Source organism: Panicum hallii, chromosome 1 (assembly GCF_002211085.1).
Source record: "Panicum hallii strain FIL2 chromosome 1, PHallii_v3.1, whole genome shotgun sequence".
NCBI lineage: Eukaryota > Viridiplantae > Streptophyta > Magnoliopsida > Poales > Poaceae > Panicum > Panicum hallii.
In genome coordinates this window covers 48959242-48973596 of record NC_038042.1, presented here as the reverse complement: position 1 = coordinate 48973596, position 14355 = coordinate 48959242, and the positions used below count along the sequence as shown (strand labels likewise).

At 47.9% G+C, this 14355-nt stretch overlaps 1 protein-coding gene and 1 long non-coding RNA gene across 2 annotated transcripts; one reads left to right on the top strand and one right to left on the bottom strand.

Annotated features, from left to right (window-relative positions):
• The first annotated feature begins 57 nt into the window (after positions 1-57).
• On the top strand, positions 58-3689 carry LOC112888723 (serine/threonine-protein kinase OXI1-like). Its single transcript, XM_025955027.1, has 2 exons — positions 58-280; positions 1009-3689. The coding sequence occupies exon 2, from the start codon at positions 1704-1706 to the stop codon at positions 3057-3059; it is 1356 nt and encodes a 451-aa protein (XP_025810812.1). The 5' UTR covers positions 58-280; positions 1009-1703; the 3' UTR covers positions 3060-3689.
• Positions 3690-10187: 6498 nt separating this feature from the next.
• On the bottom strand, positions 10188-11074 carry LOC112902733. The gene is made up of 2 exons (XR_003230649.1): positions 10628-11074; positions 10188-10496 (listed from the first exon to the last, which is right to left on the bottom strand). It is a non-coding gene; the product is annotated as an uncharacterized LOC112902733 (long non-coding RNA).
• Between the last annotated feature and the right edge of the window lie 3281 nt (positions 11075-14355).

Below are 14355 nucleotides of genomic sequence, written 5' to 3'. Positions count from 1 at the left end.
CGAGTTCTCTATCTGCAACTGCAACAGCATTGAGCAAGGCGGCAACCTTTTTCTCATATCATAATAATACACACTTCTGGTAAATAGAGATGAGGCAACTTGTACCTGTTAATGCATTTCCAAACTAACCCCAGCATGTATTTTCAGACTGAAAGTGAATTGTGCTCATACCCATCAGATGGTGGACTCTTCAACTGGAAAGGGTGGAGAATAAGCATCAGTAGCTTTTCAAAGGATTGGGCAACTGTACAGAATAAATCATAGTCAGTGCTGGAACCAGGTTCTTATTTTATCCACATAAGCTCTTTTTCCTGAACTTCCTACCATACCACTAGTGCAGATACATTTTACCAGGAATGCCACCCCAGTTTTGAAGTAGAAACGCAGAATTTAGTAATTTTAATCAATCCTGGAATGGTCACATACACTTTTACAGTTCTACTGCAAAAGCGAACAGCATGGTTCATGACCTCAGTTTTGTTTTGTTCAGTGGATAACTTAGAATACACAATATGACTTCTGAATTGAAGATGCTATCTTTCCGGATTTCTGGAAAAACACTTCTCGGTATTATGTATTATGAGAAACCTTGTTAATCTCAGAAACCTATTTGTGACGAGTCATTGTTTTGCTAGTTATGTCTCGAAAACTACCATTTCTCTGAAATATGAATGGGTGAAGCTGTGCTGAATTAATGTTTTTATTTGTAACTTATTAAGTTTGTCACCATTTATCATGCACAGGTCTATGTATTTCCTGATTTTGTTCTGGCTGACAGCCAGTGACCCGTGGTTCTCTTAACATATTAAAACTATCTGAACTGTACGTGCAAAGCCCTTGCAGTCGAATGCTTGTTATGCTTGAACTGTTGAACACATGTAGGAGGTTGCTGAGTGACAAAATACCTGGTTGGACAATGTCTAAGCTAAATTCAACTTACCATGTTGTGCACCAGCTGTGAGTACAACATCACATCTAAACTAGCTTCAATCTGAATCTTACAAGCAGGTCAGGTGACCCAGCTGAAAACGACTTCTTGATGGATGGTCGAGTTCACCAGGACCTCCATGTCTGAACAAGGATCATTTTTTCCATTCCTCTGTGTAAAGTGCCAGCTGCGATCTTTGTGGCGGTTGAAGCTGACTCCTGAGTTGGCACCAGTAACTACCATCACATGAAGGATGTGAGCTCAGCTGTCAGCTCTTTACCGACGTGGCTGGATTAACTCTTGAATGAGACGTGGGGCTCAAGGCTTATTCCCTTCGGAACTGGTGGCAGCTGCAGATGGCACCGCCGGGTTATCGGTTGGTATGCATGCTCATCTAGTCATCAGCTCATGGATTTGGTTCCAGAGCCTCCATGGACAAGCTCGGGTTCCACGTGAGTTCTCTCCAGATGTGCTCCAGATTTCCGCCCTGTGACTTGCCATGGTTTTCCTGTCAGTAAAAGTGTAGCTGGATGGTGAGAATATGCGTACGACAACGGCTTCGAACGTCAAGTAACACGTGAATTGAGTTCACGAATTTTTGGGAGAAAAGGTATTTTTTCCAGAAGATTTTGGAACAAAGGAGATCACTCGAACTATAAGCAGACCGAACCGAGAGGAGTTATCACCCTGTAAACCTCAAAACCCCAAATCCTTCAGCTCAACAACACCAGAAGCTGCTTTGTTTTCAGCTCTGCTTTCCTGCCACGTCGACCACATGGTGAGCAAGGCGCCCTCGCCGCCGCAGCAGCTGAGCCTGGCGAACCTCAGGGCGCTGTCCGTGCTCGGCCAGGGCGCCAGAGGCGTGGTCTTCCACGTCGTGCCTGTCGCCGCGGCGGAGGCGGCGGCAGCAGCCGGGGACAGCTCTGCTACTGCGGGCGCCGACCCCATGGCCATGGCGCTCAAGGCCATGTCCCGCGCCGCCGCGCGGCACAAGGGCGCGGGGCCAGGAGGCACGTGCGGCAGTGACGGGCACCGGAGGATCTGGTTCGAGCGCGACGTGCTGCTCGCGCTCCGGCACCCGCTGCTTCCCTCCCTCCGCGGTGTCGTGGCCACCGACGCCGTCGTCGGCTTCGCCATCGACCGCTGCCCCGGCGGCGACCTCAAGTCGCTCCGGCGCCGGTGGCGTGCCGAGACGACGTTCCCGGAGTCCGTCATCCGGTTCTACGCCGCGGAGCTGGTGCTCGCCCTGGAGCACCTCCACGGCCTCGGCGTCGCGTACCGCGACCTCAAGCCGGAGAACGTCCTCATCCAGGACTCGGGCCACATCATGCTCGTCGACTTCGACCTCTCCACCACGCTACCACCGCCGCCGCCCCCGCCGCTGCCGAACGCGACCGCGCAACGCGTCAGCTCGCCATCGCGGCGGCCTTCCTCACGCCACCGCAGGCGCAAGAGCAAGAAGGCGGCGGCAGCGATCGTGTTCGCGTGCTTCTCCTCCCGCCACGCAGCCTCGCCGGAGACGTCGTCCGCACAGTCCCCGGCGTCCATTTCCATGGCCGCGTCGTCCGCGTCCTCCTCGTCCTTCTTCTCGTCGGGCGGCGCGCGGACGCCGGCCAAGTCGAACTCGTTCGTGGGCACGGAGGACTACATGGCGCCGGAGATCGTGGCGGGCAGCGGCCACGACCACGCCGTGGACTGGTGGGGCCTCGGCGTGGTGCTCTACGAGATGCTGTACGGGCGCACGCCGTTCCGGGGCCGGAATCGGCAGGAGACGTTCCGCCGCGTCCTCGCCGCGCCGCCGGAGCTGCCCGGCGAGCCGACGCCGCTGCGCGACCTCATCGCGCGCCTGCTCGAGAAGGACCCCCGGAAGCGGCTGGGCGCGCACGGCGTGAGGAGGCACGCCTTCTTCCGCGGCGTGGACTGGGACCGCGTCCTGGACGTGGCGCGCCCGCCGTTCATCCCGGCTCCCGACGACGGCGGCGCGGGCGCGGAGGCCCTGGCCGAGTCCGAGGCGTTGGACGTGGAGAAGGTCGTGCACGAGGTGTTCGGCGCGAGCGGCAACGGTGAGATGCCGCCGACGGATGTTGGCAGCGACGGGGGGAAGGATTACGATTTCTCCATATTTTTCTGAGTTTTTGGTAATTACAGGACTGCTGCACTGTTAGTGCACGCGTTCCCAAAAATAAATGATTATGCACACAGCTTTCGCATATAGTTTATTTGTCTTATTTTTTTTCCTTCCTGGCTTCATTTGGATAATACTCAGTCAGTGTAGCGGTTCTACCTCCAGTTTGAAAATCTTGTATGCTCAAACCTGCATACTGGAGTTTGCATTCTGGAGTTCCTCATAAAAAAAGCAGAACATTGAGTCTGTAGGATTATATTGCCAGGTGGTATAAAACTATTGGGCCTCTTTGAAACGCTGGAACCGAATCACACTGTTCTCTTCGAAGTTCCCGCGCTAAACAGATCGTAAAAGATTGTATCATGCTAAAATGAGCCACATTTTGCTTTTTTTTTCTTTGTGACAACAATTGTCTTGCAAAGAGAATGTTGACGGAACCGTGTGTAGTAATAAAATTCTTCGCCAGTGAAACTGCCACGGTCGGCTGCGTGCTTTTCTGAACGGTTTTGAACTGAATGGGAATGTGTGTGGGGTGGCCACTCATTCCCGCTGAGCACAGACGACCCCCCGCCAGATGCCCCGCCCGCACACGTCGTCGGCGCACCGCTCGCGCACGCGTGCGCCGGGGCCATAGGGTTCGGGGCCCCTGGCACGGCGGCACCTCTGCGCGACGCGACCGCGAGAGCGGCCGCCGGTTGCGCGACGCCGTGCCGCACCGCGGGCCGCGGGCCTCGCCTCCGCTTCGCGCGCAAGCCCAGCAGCTGCTTCGGGCTTCGGCTGATCGGCGGGCCTCCTTACACCGGGAGCGCACGGGAGTCGGGATCGGCGCTGACGGGTAAGCTGCAGGACCAAACTCTGATTAGGGAAGCGCCGAGCATGGACGGCGAGAGCGGAGACGTATCTAGGTGTGCTGCATTCACAGCACCGATCAGACCGGAAATCTTGGCCACAAAGCATCCGTTTGCAGGACCCAAAGGACTCGGTACAAGCCAGGTTACCAGCTTTTGCTCAGCGTAGCAAGATGAGATCACAAGGTTTCCGTTTCAAAGTTGTGAAACGTAATGGGCTGATCGTTCAAACAAAATTGTACTGGGCTGGGCTTGCTGCTAGATAATAAAACACCGTATCAAAATCACATTCTAGCAGGAATCAGTCATGGATACTGTAATGCATCGGCGTACATGTAAGTATCTGATAATTACAAATGTATAACAGATGAGGGAGGTAGGATAAGTATTTATTAATATATGGCAAAAGACGGAGACGGGCGTCATATATTCCTACTATCTATCGTTCATCAGGTCAAACCTTTTATAGCTTCGACAGATTTAATTGCACTCAAAGTGAAACCAAACAACAGCTCAAGAACCCAAGATTCCAAGTTGCCAACGGTTAGTTGTGCGCGCGTCAAATACATAATATCTGCAACAAAAGAAAGGGGTAAAGGAGTGACATTTGCAGTGTAAAGTCACGTTATGGTCATCCATACCTTCTTTTTTTTTTCTTTTCTCTACATCACGTCAAACTCTCTTTCTTATAGTATGAATGACACAAGTTCAGTTTGCAAAAATTAACCTAGGTTGAAAAAAAAATCTAAGAGAATCAAAAGATCTTGACTTCAATTTTCTGGCAACTGCTTGTCTCTTACCCCGAATGGTTATAGGCTTACGACAATTAGCATGGCATGTAAGGAAACATTTACATAGACATTTTTGCCTACTTGATCATACAACAGCAGTGCATTGCAAACACAAGATTGTGGCACTGAAGTGACTGAACAAGGCTTGTGCTACAGTCTACAGTGCAGAAAAACTACAAAAGCTGGCCAAGTAAGAATAACACTTACTTTTCAAAAAAAAGAACAACAACTACTTCCAATTTTGTTATAAAAAAAGACAAGTTGCATATCATATTTCAGATCCTGTCATATAATCCCAAGAATTTATCTAAAACAAATTCCATGCCACCAATAAGCTTTTCACCCGATTTCAGCATAGCAGCAGAAAAGAATATAAACTGTTCAATATGTTACCTCTGAATAAGAATACAACTATTGAGACGTGTCCTGAATGAGATTCATCCCCAATAATTTGAACATATTCCAGGCATGACTGCAGCAAGCAAGATCCCCTGGGCATCCATCTTCCCTAAATGGTTCCTAGCTTCCAAGCAATACTAAGCTTTCTAGAGCAAGGAACTTATCCCCACTAGCTAAGATACCTCTAATCAACCAAACACTTCATTACCTTGGTATTGTAGAGTAACCCAAATGTTGTACGAGTATCATATAATCAGAACCACACGTCACTAAGATGTTGTTAGCATAAGGAAACTTAAAAGTGCCGCTAGACTCCGGTGCATAAAAGGACATGCTTTACTACTTAGTTCCTTTTTTTTTCTTTCCCCTTTTCTTCTAAAGAAAAGAAAGGTAAACAAAGCTATATTGTGTGTGCATCGACTAGGTACTTAATATCAAACATATGCGGCATGCAAGCATCACAATACATGTAGACAACTGAAGCTTTGTGAAGAAAACATGCATCTCGGTCGATCTGCAAGTCAGATCATGCAGCAAGTAGTCAAATATATCACCACAGTAATACCAAAAGCATAGCTTTGAGGTTATGGCATTAGACATGAACCCATGAGCAGGGACCGAGCGAGGTGAGAGCTGGATGCAGAGGTTTATCGACCGATTCCCGCGTTGTCTGCAAAGCTGCTGCAACAAGAAACACTTGAACCACCGCTCCCGAATCAGCACAAGGCAAGGAAGGGATCGATAAACCACTGCGCCCAGACACCACCTGTGTAGATGAACACAGCCTGACAAAAATAAATCTCGCACCAATGCAAGAAACTGAACCGAAAGCAGGGACGGCGGCCGCGGAGCAGCACAAGAAACACCTGCGAGAGATCACATGTAGATAGCCCATACGAGTAGATGCCTAGATGGTAAGGCTGGCTCGCTACGCAAGAGGGAAGCTGGGGGTGGGAGATCTGGATCTGGGATTTATATGCCGCAATGGGTGGGTGGAGGAGGATGTGACGGGGGAGAGAGGGGGAAGAGAAAGGGGTGGTGCCGCTGCGCAGCCCAACAGTGGTGGCGGGCTGCGTCGGCGTGGGGCACCGAAGTGGGGAAGAGGACTAGGAATCTTTCTGTGCTGTGCCTATGCGGCGGCAGACGGAGGGAGGGAGCACTCCACCTCCATCTCCATCCCTTGGTTGAAATCGAGGCTTAGCTCATCTTTTCTTGGTTAAAATCGAGTGAGGAAAGTTGAAAAAGAAAAGAAAGAAATCTTGGGAAGCAGACGAGGAGTTATTGGACGCAGGGTCCCTCCATTTGCTTTGGCAATCGGCACTGGCGATGATTACTGGTTTTGACGCGTTGCGGCAGCAGGCGGAGGCGTCGTGGACTCTCGTGGCCGTGGGGGCAACAGCGGCAAGCACCAAGCAGGCAATTGCAGAGCAAGGCCAGTGAGCTCAGCTGGATAAGGACAGGTGTTGCCACTTCCCGCTCGCCATCTGGCTCTCTTCTTTGGCTCGTTGGTCCCAGCCAAATTGATTGAGCACCAAATCATGCATGCATGATGCATGTATGTATGTGTCCTTAAACTGCCAATCTTGGTTGCCACAAAAAATTGATCCAGATTTCTTGTAAAATTTTTGCTGCAAGCTGCGTGCCCGCGCGAATCGATGGAGTTTGGAAGCGACGAGACAAATTATAAAACTAACAGTATAAATGGAGGCAAATTCGTAGAACGAATCTATTAAGCTTAATTAGTCTATGATTTGATAATGTTGGGCTACAGTAAACATGTACTAATTAGATTTAATAGATTCGTCTCATGAATTAGTCTCCATTTATGCAATTAGTTTTATAGTTATGTTATATTTAGTCCTCCTAAATGACATCCAAATATCTGATATGATACGGACTAAAAATAAATACCTCTGAGATGGGTTGAAAATGGCTGCACTTTTGCAACTTGATGAGTATGATTGCAAGGCACCTGAAATATCTCCCTAACGAAAAGAAGCTTCAGAAGATTCACTGGCACGTATGTTCTGTACAGAAATCATGAGCAACGAAAATTTAAAATTTCTCCTCGTCCATTGCTGGCCAGCCAGCAACAAATCACTGTCAGAATAGCAGAACGCGATGGGGACACACATAACCTGTGGTTAAAGATAAGGCCCATCAGGTGATGGCCCTGGTCCCTGGACATGACGGCATGTTACGCCAAAAATAAGCTACAATGGCGGAAATGATTGCGAAAGCAGACGGCTTATCAGCAACCTAATCCGAATGAAACATGCAGGTAGGACACACATAACCTGTGAATCATATGGCCGGCACTGTTCCAGTCATCAACAGCATCACAATAACAAAACAGGACATAAGGCGTATCTTCAGCCGAAAGAACCATACATGTCACCGTATGTAACCTCAAATATAGAAAACGACATCTCCAACGAAATTCGAATAGCACAGGCATTTCACCCAGGGAAGGCCATTATGGAAACTGATCAGCCCAGCGCAATCTGAATGGGCTAGAAAAGGGGCCCGGCCCATAGTGCAAGCTGCGGATGCTATGGGCCTGTTTGGATACGATTATAATCGGCTTTTGGGTGAGAAAAATCGAGAATCGAAATTAATCGCGCCAAACGGTCCGCGCTTACTTCGATTTCCTCCGCCGCTGCTTCAGTTGGCCGGCCTCCTTTGCACGTAAAATCGAAAATCAGAAAACGCGGTCGCAATCACGATTCTGGAGGCCGCCGATTCGCTGCGCGGCGATTCCGCATGCCGCGGAAACAAACAGGCCCTATGTGTGATGATCGGAAGCGACGAGGGTGGCATAAGACGGCGGTGGGTGGCTCGGGGAAACCCTACCTCTTTTCGCATTATCTCAATTTCGCAAATATCCCAACCCCACCCACCCACGTCGCTCGCTTGTAAATTATTCATGTAATTGAACTTGGGTTTGTAAAGCTAATGTACTGGATCCTATTATGTACTGTAAGAACTCTGATACGTTTGTACTGTGTGCGCTCATCTTCGAGTGAGAGTTTTGATATTTGTTTCGATCGATGAAATCTGTGGTTAAATCGGGAAGCTACACGATAGACTGTCGAATTACACCATTTTAAGTGCGTATTGACCGGATTGACTGTTCATTTAATGATTAGCGCGTTTAAAACGGTTTAATTTGAACAGTTATACCACATGCCGCATCCGGTGCGCCGTGCCGAGCGCGGCGCGCGAGCAGCTCGGCCTCCGACGCCCACGCGACCCTGGGTGGGGACTCGGGTGGCCTCCTGTGGACCACCAAGAAGTCCCGCCCAGTGCGCCGCCGCGAGGTCCGTCATGTCCGCGCCGCCTCGTTCCCGTGGCGGACGGCCTCGGTGCGCGCCCCTCCCACGCCCGCCACGGCGCGTCGGCGAGCAGGCCGGCGTGGCGCACTGGGCGAAGACGTGCCCGGCCGCGGCGTGGAGCGCAACCTCACCACAGGAGTCGTGTGGCGGATGGTGGAGCGGGGTGGCGACGAGGAGATCGGCGACGCTGACGCCGAGGATCCCGGTGGGTGGACTCGACGCGCCTGATGACTTGATCCGACTCCGAGATGGTGACGAGCAGTAGGATCGCCGGAACCGTTCGCGCGAGGCGAGTCCACTGCTCCGTCGGCGTCGAGCTCTTGCTCCCTCTCTTCCCCAGGCTCCGCGCGTGTGCCGCGGTTGATGGTGATGGTGTGCAACTGCGTCGAGTGGTGCGGCGGCCACCTGCGGACGGTCGACAGCCTGCTCGCCGTCCCGGCACGACAATGCCCTGCACGACGCCGTCGAGGCCGCTCTGAACCTCGCGAAGGTGGGCGCCGTGCTAGTCATCACCGCCCACTGGTTGTGGTTGGTGACGTAGGCGGTGTCGACGTAGAGGTTTCTCAGTTTCGTAGGACTGGCAGACTGCTGGCCGATCGGTTCGCTAGCATTTGCCATCCAACGCCTGTCCTGTGTTCTTACTGCTCTGCCTGTTCTGATGAACACTCAGAAATTTTGATCGAATAGATGATTACCGATGTTGACTGGATGGATGAATCCTGTTGTTGATGTTTCGTGGATGCATTCATGCCTTTTTCAGTTGTTCATTCTGATCGGTTAACTAGTAACCATACTATGTGAAATGTTCTGACCGGATCAAGTTAGTTGTCAGTGCAGATTCAGAAACTAGCGTCTGTTTAGATGCAGGAACTAATTTTTAATTTTTAATTTGGATCACATCGGATATTTGGATACCAATTAGAAAGACTAAATATGAGCTAACACAACATTACCAAATGATGGACTAATTAGGCTTAATGAATTCATCTCGCGAATTAACCTCCATTTATGCAATTATTTTTATAATTAGTCTATATTTAATAATCCTAATTGATGTCCAAACATCCAATATGAGATTGACTAAAGTTTAATCCGGGCTATCAAACACCCTCTAAAGGAGGTGACAACTTCTCGTTTTCTCTCTCTTTATGCACAGCTTTTGAACTGTACTTGCACGAGAAGGTAATTGTTTATGCCTACCACATAAGCTCCATCAACTGTTGTAACTGTTGCCATTATCTATTTTTGTTGTCCACAAGCCTGCATAACTGTCAATGTGTGCAGAGCTTAAGGAGTGTCATACCAATCATCCAGTAATTCAAGTAAAATAAACAGCTTTGTACTTATATAACACCAATGGTTATACAATGGTTGGACTGATTCACAAGTCTGAAGACATTTTTTTGGCTTCGTAAGCTTATAAAATTCTTGTGGTGGTTAGCAAAACTGGTTATCCTCTTTCACAGCATATATTCAATTATATATTACTGTGCAAATGAATAAACTAGAACTGTGCAAATGCTTAAACAGGCCCATGAAGGCATAAATCAATTGTTCATTTCAGCAGTAACACATCCAGTTATATCACTACATCAAATTCTAAGGAAAATAGAATATCGTGTGTTCCTTTCAGAGTATAATATAAACATCTGTTTGACCATTCAGGATTTCAAACACATGTAGTAGTATTGTTCTAAAACAAACTGAAATCATAATGCATAAGCAAAGTTGACTTAATCGACAGCCTAATGAAACATCTAATTGGGTCAGTGTACGAAAGCTGAAAGCTGTTTCATTTGAATTTCAGTTTGCTGTTCAGTACGTGTGGGTCTGATTAAGCACGAGAAACACCACAAAAGCCAATAGAGTACAAACTATTAGTATTCTACTGAAGCGTTTTGAACCAACTTCAGAAAAGTGAGCACCTAAACAAAATCAAGCTTTGAAAGTAGAAGACAATCTAGTACCTACTACCTAATCTACACCACAGTATGGACCTCGTCCTCCTTCGACCAGCTGCAAGATTGACCAACGGAGGCTAGCGGGAGCATCAGAACCCGAGCACCGTATCTGCAATCACCACTCGCAACTCATGAGCGGCCCCTCTCCCCATCCCCGGCCTTCATTTTTGTAAAATTTTAAGATTGATTCCTCAAGTCAAAGATTGTAATCCACCGTCAGACCCGAGTGGAAGAAATTACCTGGGAGGGGATGGGTGCCGCAACAGAGGTAGGAGTACGACCGTAGGAGTGGCGGCAGCAGGAGAGGAGCCTGGAACCACGCTCCGGGACGTTCCGTCCCCAGATGCCGCGTGCGCCAGCAGATGTAGACGAGGCCGCCGATCAGCCGTCAGCGAATGGTGCGCCGATGACGATGAGCCCGGAGGCCACGAAGGGAGCGTGGTTGAGGAGGGGAAGGCGTGGATCCGCCGGCAACCGGTGGCGACGGCACACAAGCGGACAGCGATGCCATGGCTAGAGCGTGCCCCACCCACGGGCAAGCGGACGGCCTCGACGGCGCTGCCGCCTCTTCCCCTCGAACCCGAACCTCTCTCTCCTGCACCCTTTCTTCTTGCGGGCTCCGCGGCGCTGCTGGGCCCTGTTGGCAAGCCGCGTAGCACCGTTTCATCTATGCGGGCTGAATTGCGGCGTTTCACGGGCTTGCGGCAAAGCGCGCCCCGCTTGCATCCCTAACCACCACCACCACCACCACCACTTTGATTTTCTCCTTTTCCTCGAGACACCTTTATATACATTTCAAAGGGAGGTGTGAACCGGTTGGCTCGCGCAAAAAAGTTTCCCTCGAGTCATTGTACGGGATACACTTCCAGTTCCAGCAGAGGTTTAAACCTAGATGGCATGTCCATGCTGATCCGGTCCTATGGTGTGGGGTTCTGGTTCATGTCTAGCGCGATCTGGGATAGAATATCTGTTGATTTTGAACATCAGGGTGCGGCAAAATCTTGGGGCTACTGCTCTTCGAATACCGATTCATGTCTTAGGCGTCGCGTTCCTCCTGTTGAATACATTGTTTGGAGTTTGAGAAATTATTCTTAAAGGTGTACCCTTGGCAAGTCAGAAGTCATGCTCATTTTATATCTATCGCAAACGCTTAGGCCAGTCTCAATAGAGGTTGCATGGCATTAAATTAAAGACCACATCAACAAATTCGCTTACATGGCATGCTCATTATAAGGAGAGAAGAGAGTTTCTCACCATGAAACCCAGCCGGTTTGGTTACCAAATCCCATAAAACACAATGAAACTTGCATTGAGGAGAGAGTAGTTTCATCTTCGGGTACATTGTGGCTCCATGTTCTAGTATGATAATTAATTTATATGTAAATCCAAAGGCTACATAATTCAAATGGCACATTTAATCACAACTTCATTCAAGAATTAAATGTTACAATCTGTCTATGAAACAACGCAATGAAACTATGCACTGATAGTAGTTATTTCATTTCAATATAAAGCTGGCATTGATAATCGTGTAATGAAATGTTGCATTGAGACTGGCCTTAGGCTATTTCTAATGGAGAGTTTTATGAAGTTTCATTCTCATTAATTAGCATGCCACGTAGGATTCCTTGATGACATGGCACCATATTTAAGAAGAGAGAGTAAAACAAGTTTCATCATCTAGATGAAACCCGCTCTATACGGACACCATCTATCTATGAGTCATCAAATTAAATACTATTTGAAGCCTATGAAACCACATCATGAAATTTTACATTGGCAGAGGTGGTTTCAAACCCCCTTTTCTTTGCTTATGTGGCTATCTTAAAAAAATCAATATGAAATTCTCCATTCGGATTAGCATTATCGGCGGTACATTAGCTGCCGTCACTTGTCAGGGCCATCTGCCGGTATTCTTCCTAGGATACCTCGTTGTAGAACAGGCTCAATGTCCAAAAAAATTATCCGGCCATCCTATCTCCGGCGGTCATGTGGGACGCATTCATGCAAATCCTCAGCGAAAACATTGGACAATCTGGCATCGCCAAAGATTTCAGCACGCGACTGAGTTCTGAAATGGCTACTTTCGTTGGTGTGTTGAGGCTCATATGGCTCCAACGACACAATTTGGTACCACCAGGGGGACATCTGTGTTTACCTCAACAACAGGAAACATGAACTACATACATAGAGATCCTGCATGCAGCACAGCTGGACTGGAACAGCTCTGGGTAGCATCAACCTTGGGCCATTTGCACATGAACATTAAGGAGTCAGAATTTTCGATCAAGCAGCAAACCGCATAGGATGTATTGTACTTAGCTTGTCGAGAACAGGTTCTAAGATCCTTTATTTTCTCAAACATTATTCTTGAGTTGTGTGCACATTTTAGTGCAAGAACATTAACTAAGTTTAAATGATTTTTTATATGAAAACCCTATTAATTTGGAAATCATAACCTTCACTGGATAACCCTATTAATTTATGAAAACTTGCTCATTGTGGGGTTTTATTAGCAAGCAAAAGTTACCAATAAGTTGAAGAAGGGATTACGAAACCTGGTACTACATGTGAAAGGACAAAACATAAAACTAAAGGGCAATGCTAAGGTACACCTTTTACCTTCCAGGAGGTAAGAGTTGGAACAAATCTGAACACATCAGAATGTTGGGAGTATAGCAAAATGAACCATTCCTACCTGCTTTTATAAATTCCCTGCCTGCTTTTTATCAATTGCTCAGTGCGTCTCCTAATCTGAGCAGTAGATAGTGGAGGTTTATCGACTTAACTTCTGGTATCTCGAAGAATGGAATCCCATCATCACACATGCTACAAAAAGAGGATTGGTGGAATACATTAGTCAATTTACTCTTTCAAAGGTGGAACAAGAAAAAAGCCTACATACAGTAGGTCTAGAATTTTGGCTACAAAGAGAATATGGAAATAGTGCTGTGCAGCCAAATTCAAATTTCCATTTGCCAAAACATACTAATCCCTCTCTTTGATCATTAACTTCCTGCGACATTATTTCCACCTTTTCATTATACTACTTTCTTTGGCATTCTTTTAACTTTTAATTCTCCTTGCTAATCTTCTGCCATGATGAAATCAAATAGTAGAAATGCTATTTCCTATTCATTTCTTCGGAAGGAGAAATACAAATATTGATGCAACTTCCAACAGTCTAATTTGGCCATCATGCAAGGGGTTGGAAAAACTCGGTAAACTTACTGTTCTTTTCCATCGGAGCTACATCAAAGAAGAATAGTGTGGTTCAAAAAGGCTGTAGAAAAACATAGAACTCACAAAACAAAGGACACATTGATTCAAGAATGGAACATGGAAGAATTTCTAGCACAAAAACATGGAAACTCTAACTGCTAAAATATTCTAGTAAAATCATAGACTTTCATGCAAACTTGCCGATTAATAACTGCTGGAGCTTTTTCCGCGCTTTCTTCTGAAATTTCAGGTTCTACTGCTGCAAGAGATTGGTAGATAAATGGAAAGAAGATGCTTGAGTGGAAAGGATTGTGGAGCTAGCTGCTTGTTCTTGCAATGGAGGAAGCAAGCAAGAGAGGACGCGGCCGTGGTGGCGTTGTACTCCACCGAGCCCCTCCTCCGACCTCCCGGCGGCGTATGGAGGAGTAGAATACCAGGCGGCGCAGCGAACCACAGGCGGCAGCGGTGAGCCGCGGGCGGGACTATCCCCATTTTGGGACATGTTCAGAGGTCAGGGACAACGGTGGAGCTCGAGGACGAGATGACCAGCGCCGCACCGGATCTGAGCGCCTCCTACTCCTCCTCAAACAGGTGAATGGTGCCAAGTGTACTCGATATGACTTCTTTAGCGAGAAAGAAACCAGATCAGTTTAAAATGCCTCTTGGAGTACAGATGTAGTTCAAAATTCCTTTTGGAGTTCAGATGTATTTTTTCTAGTTTTTGTAAGGCGCCAAATATTTTTTCG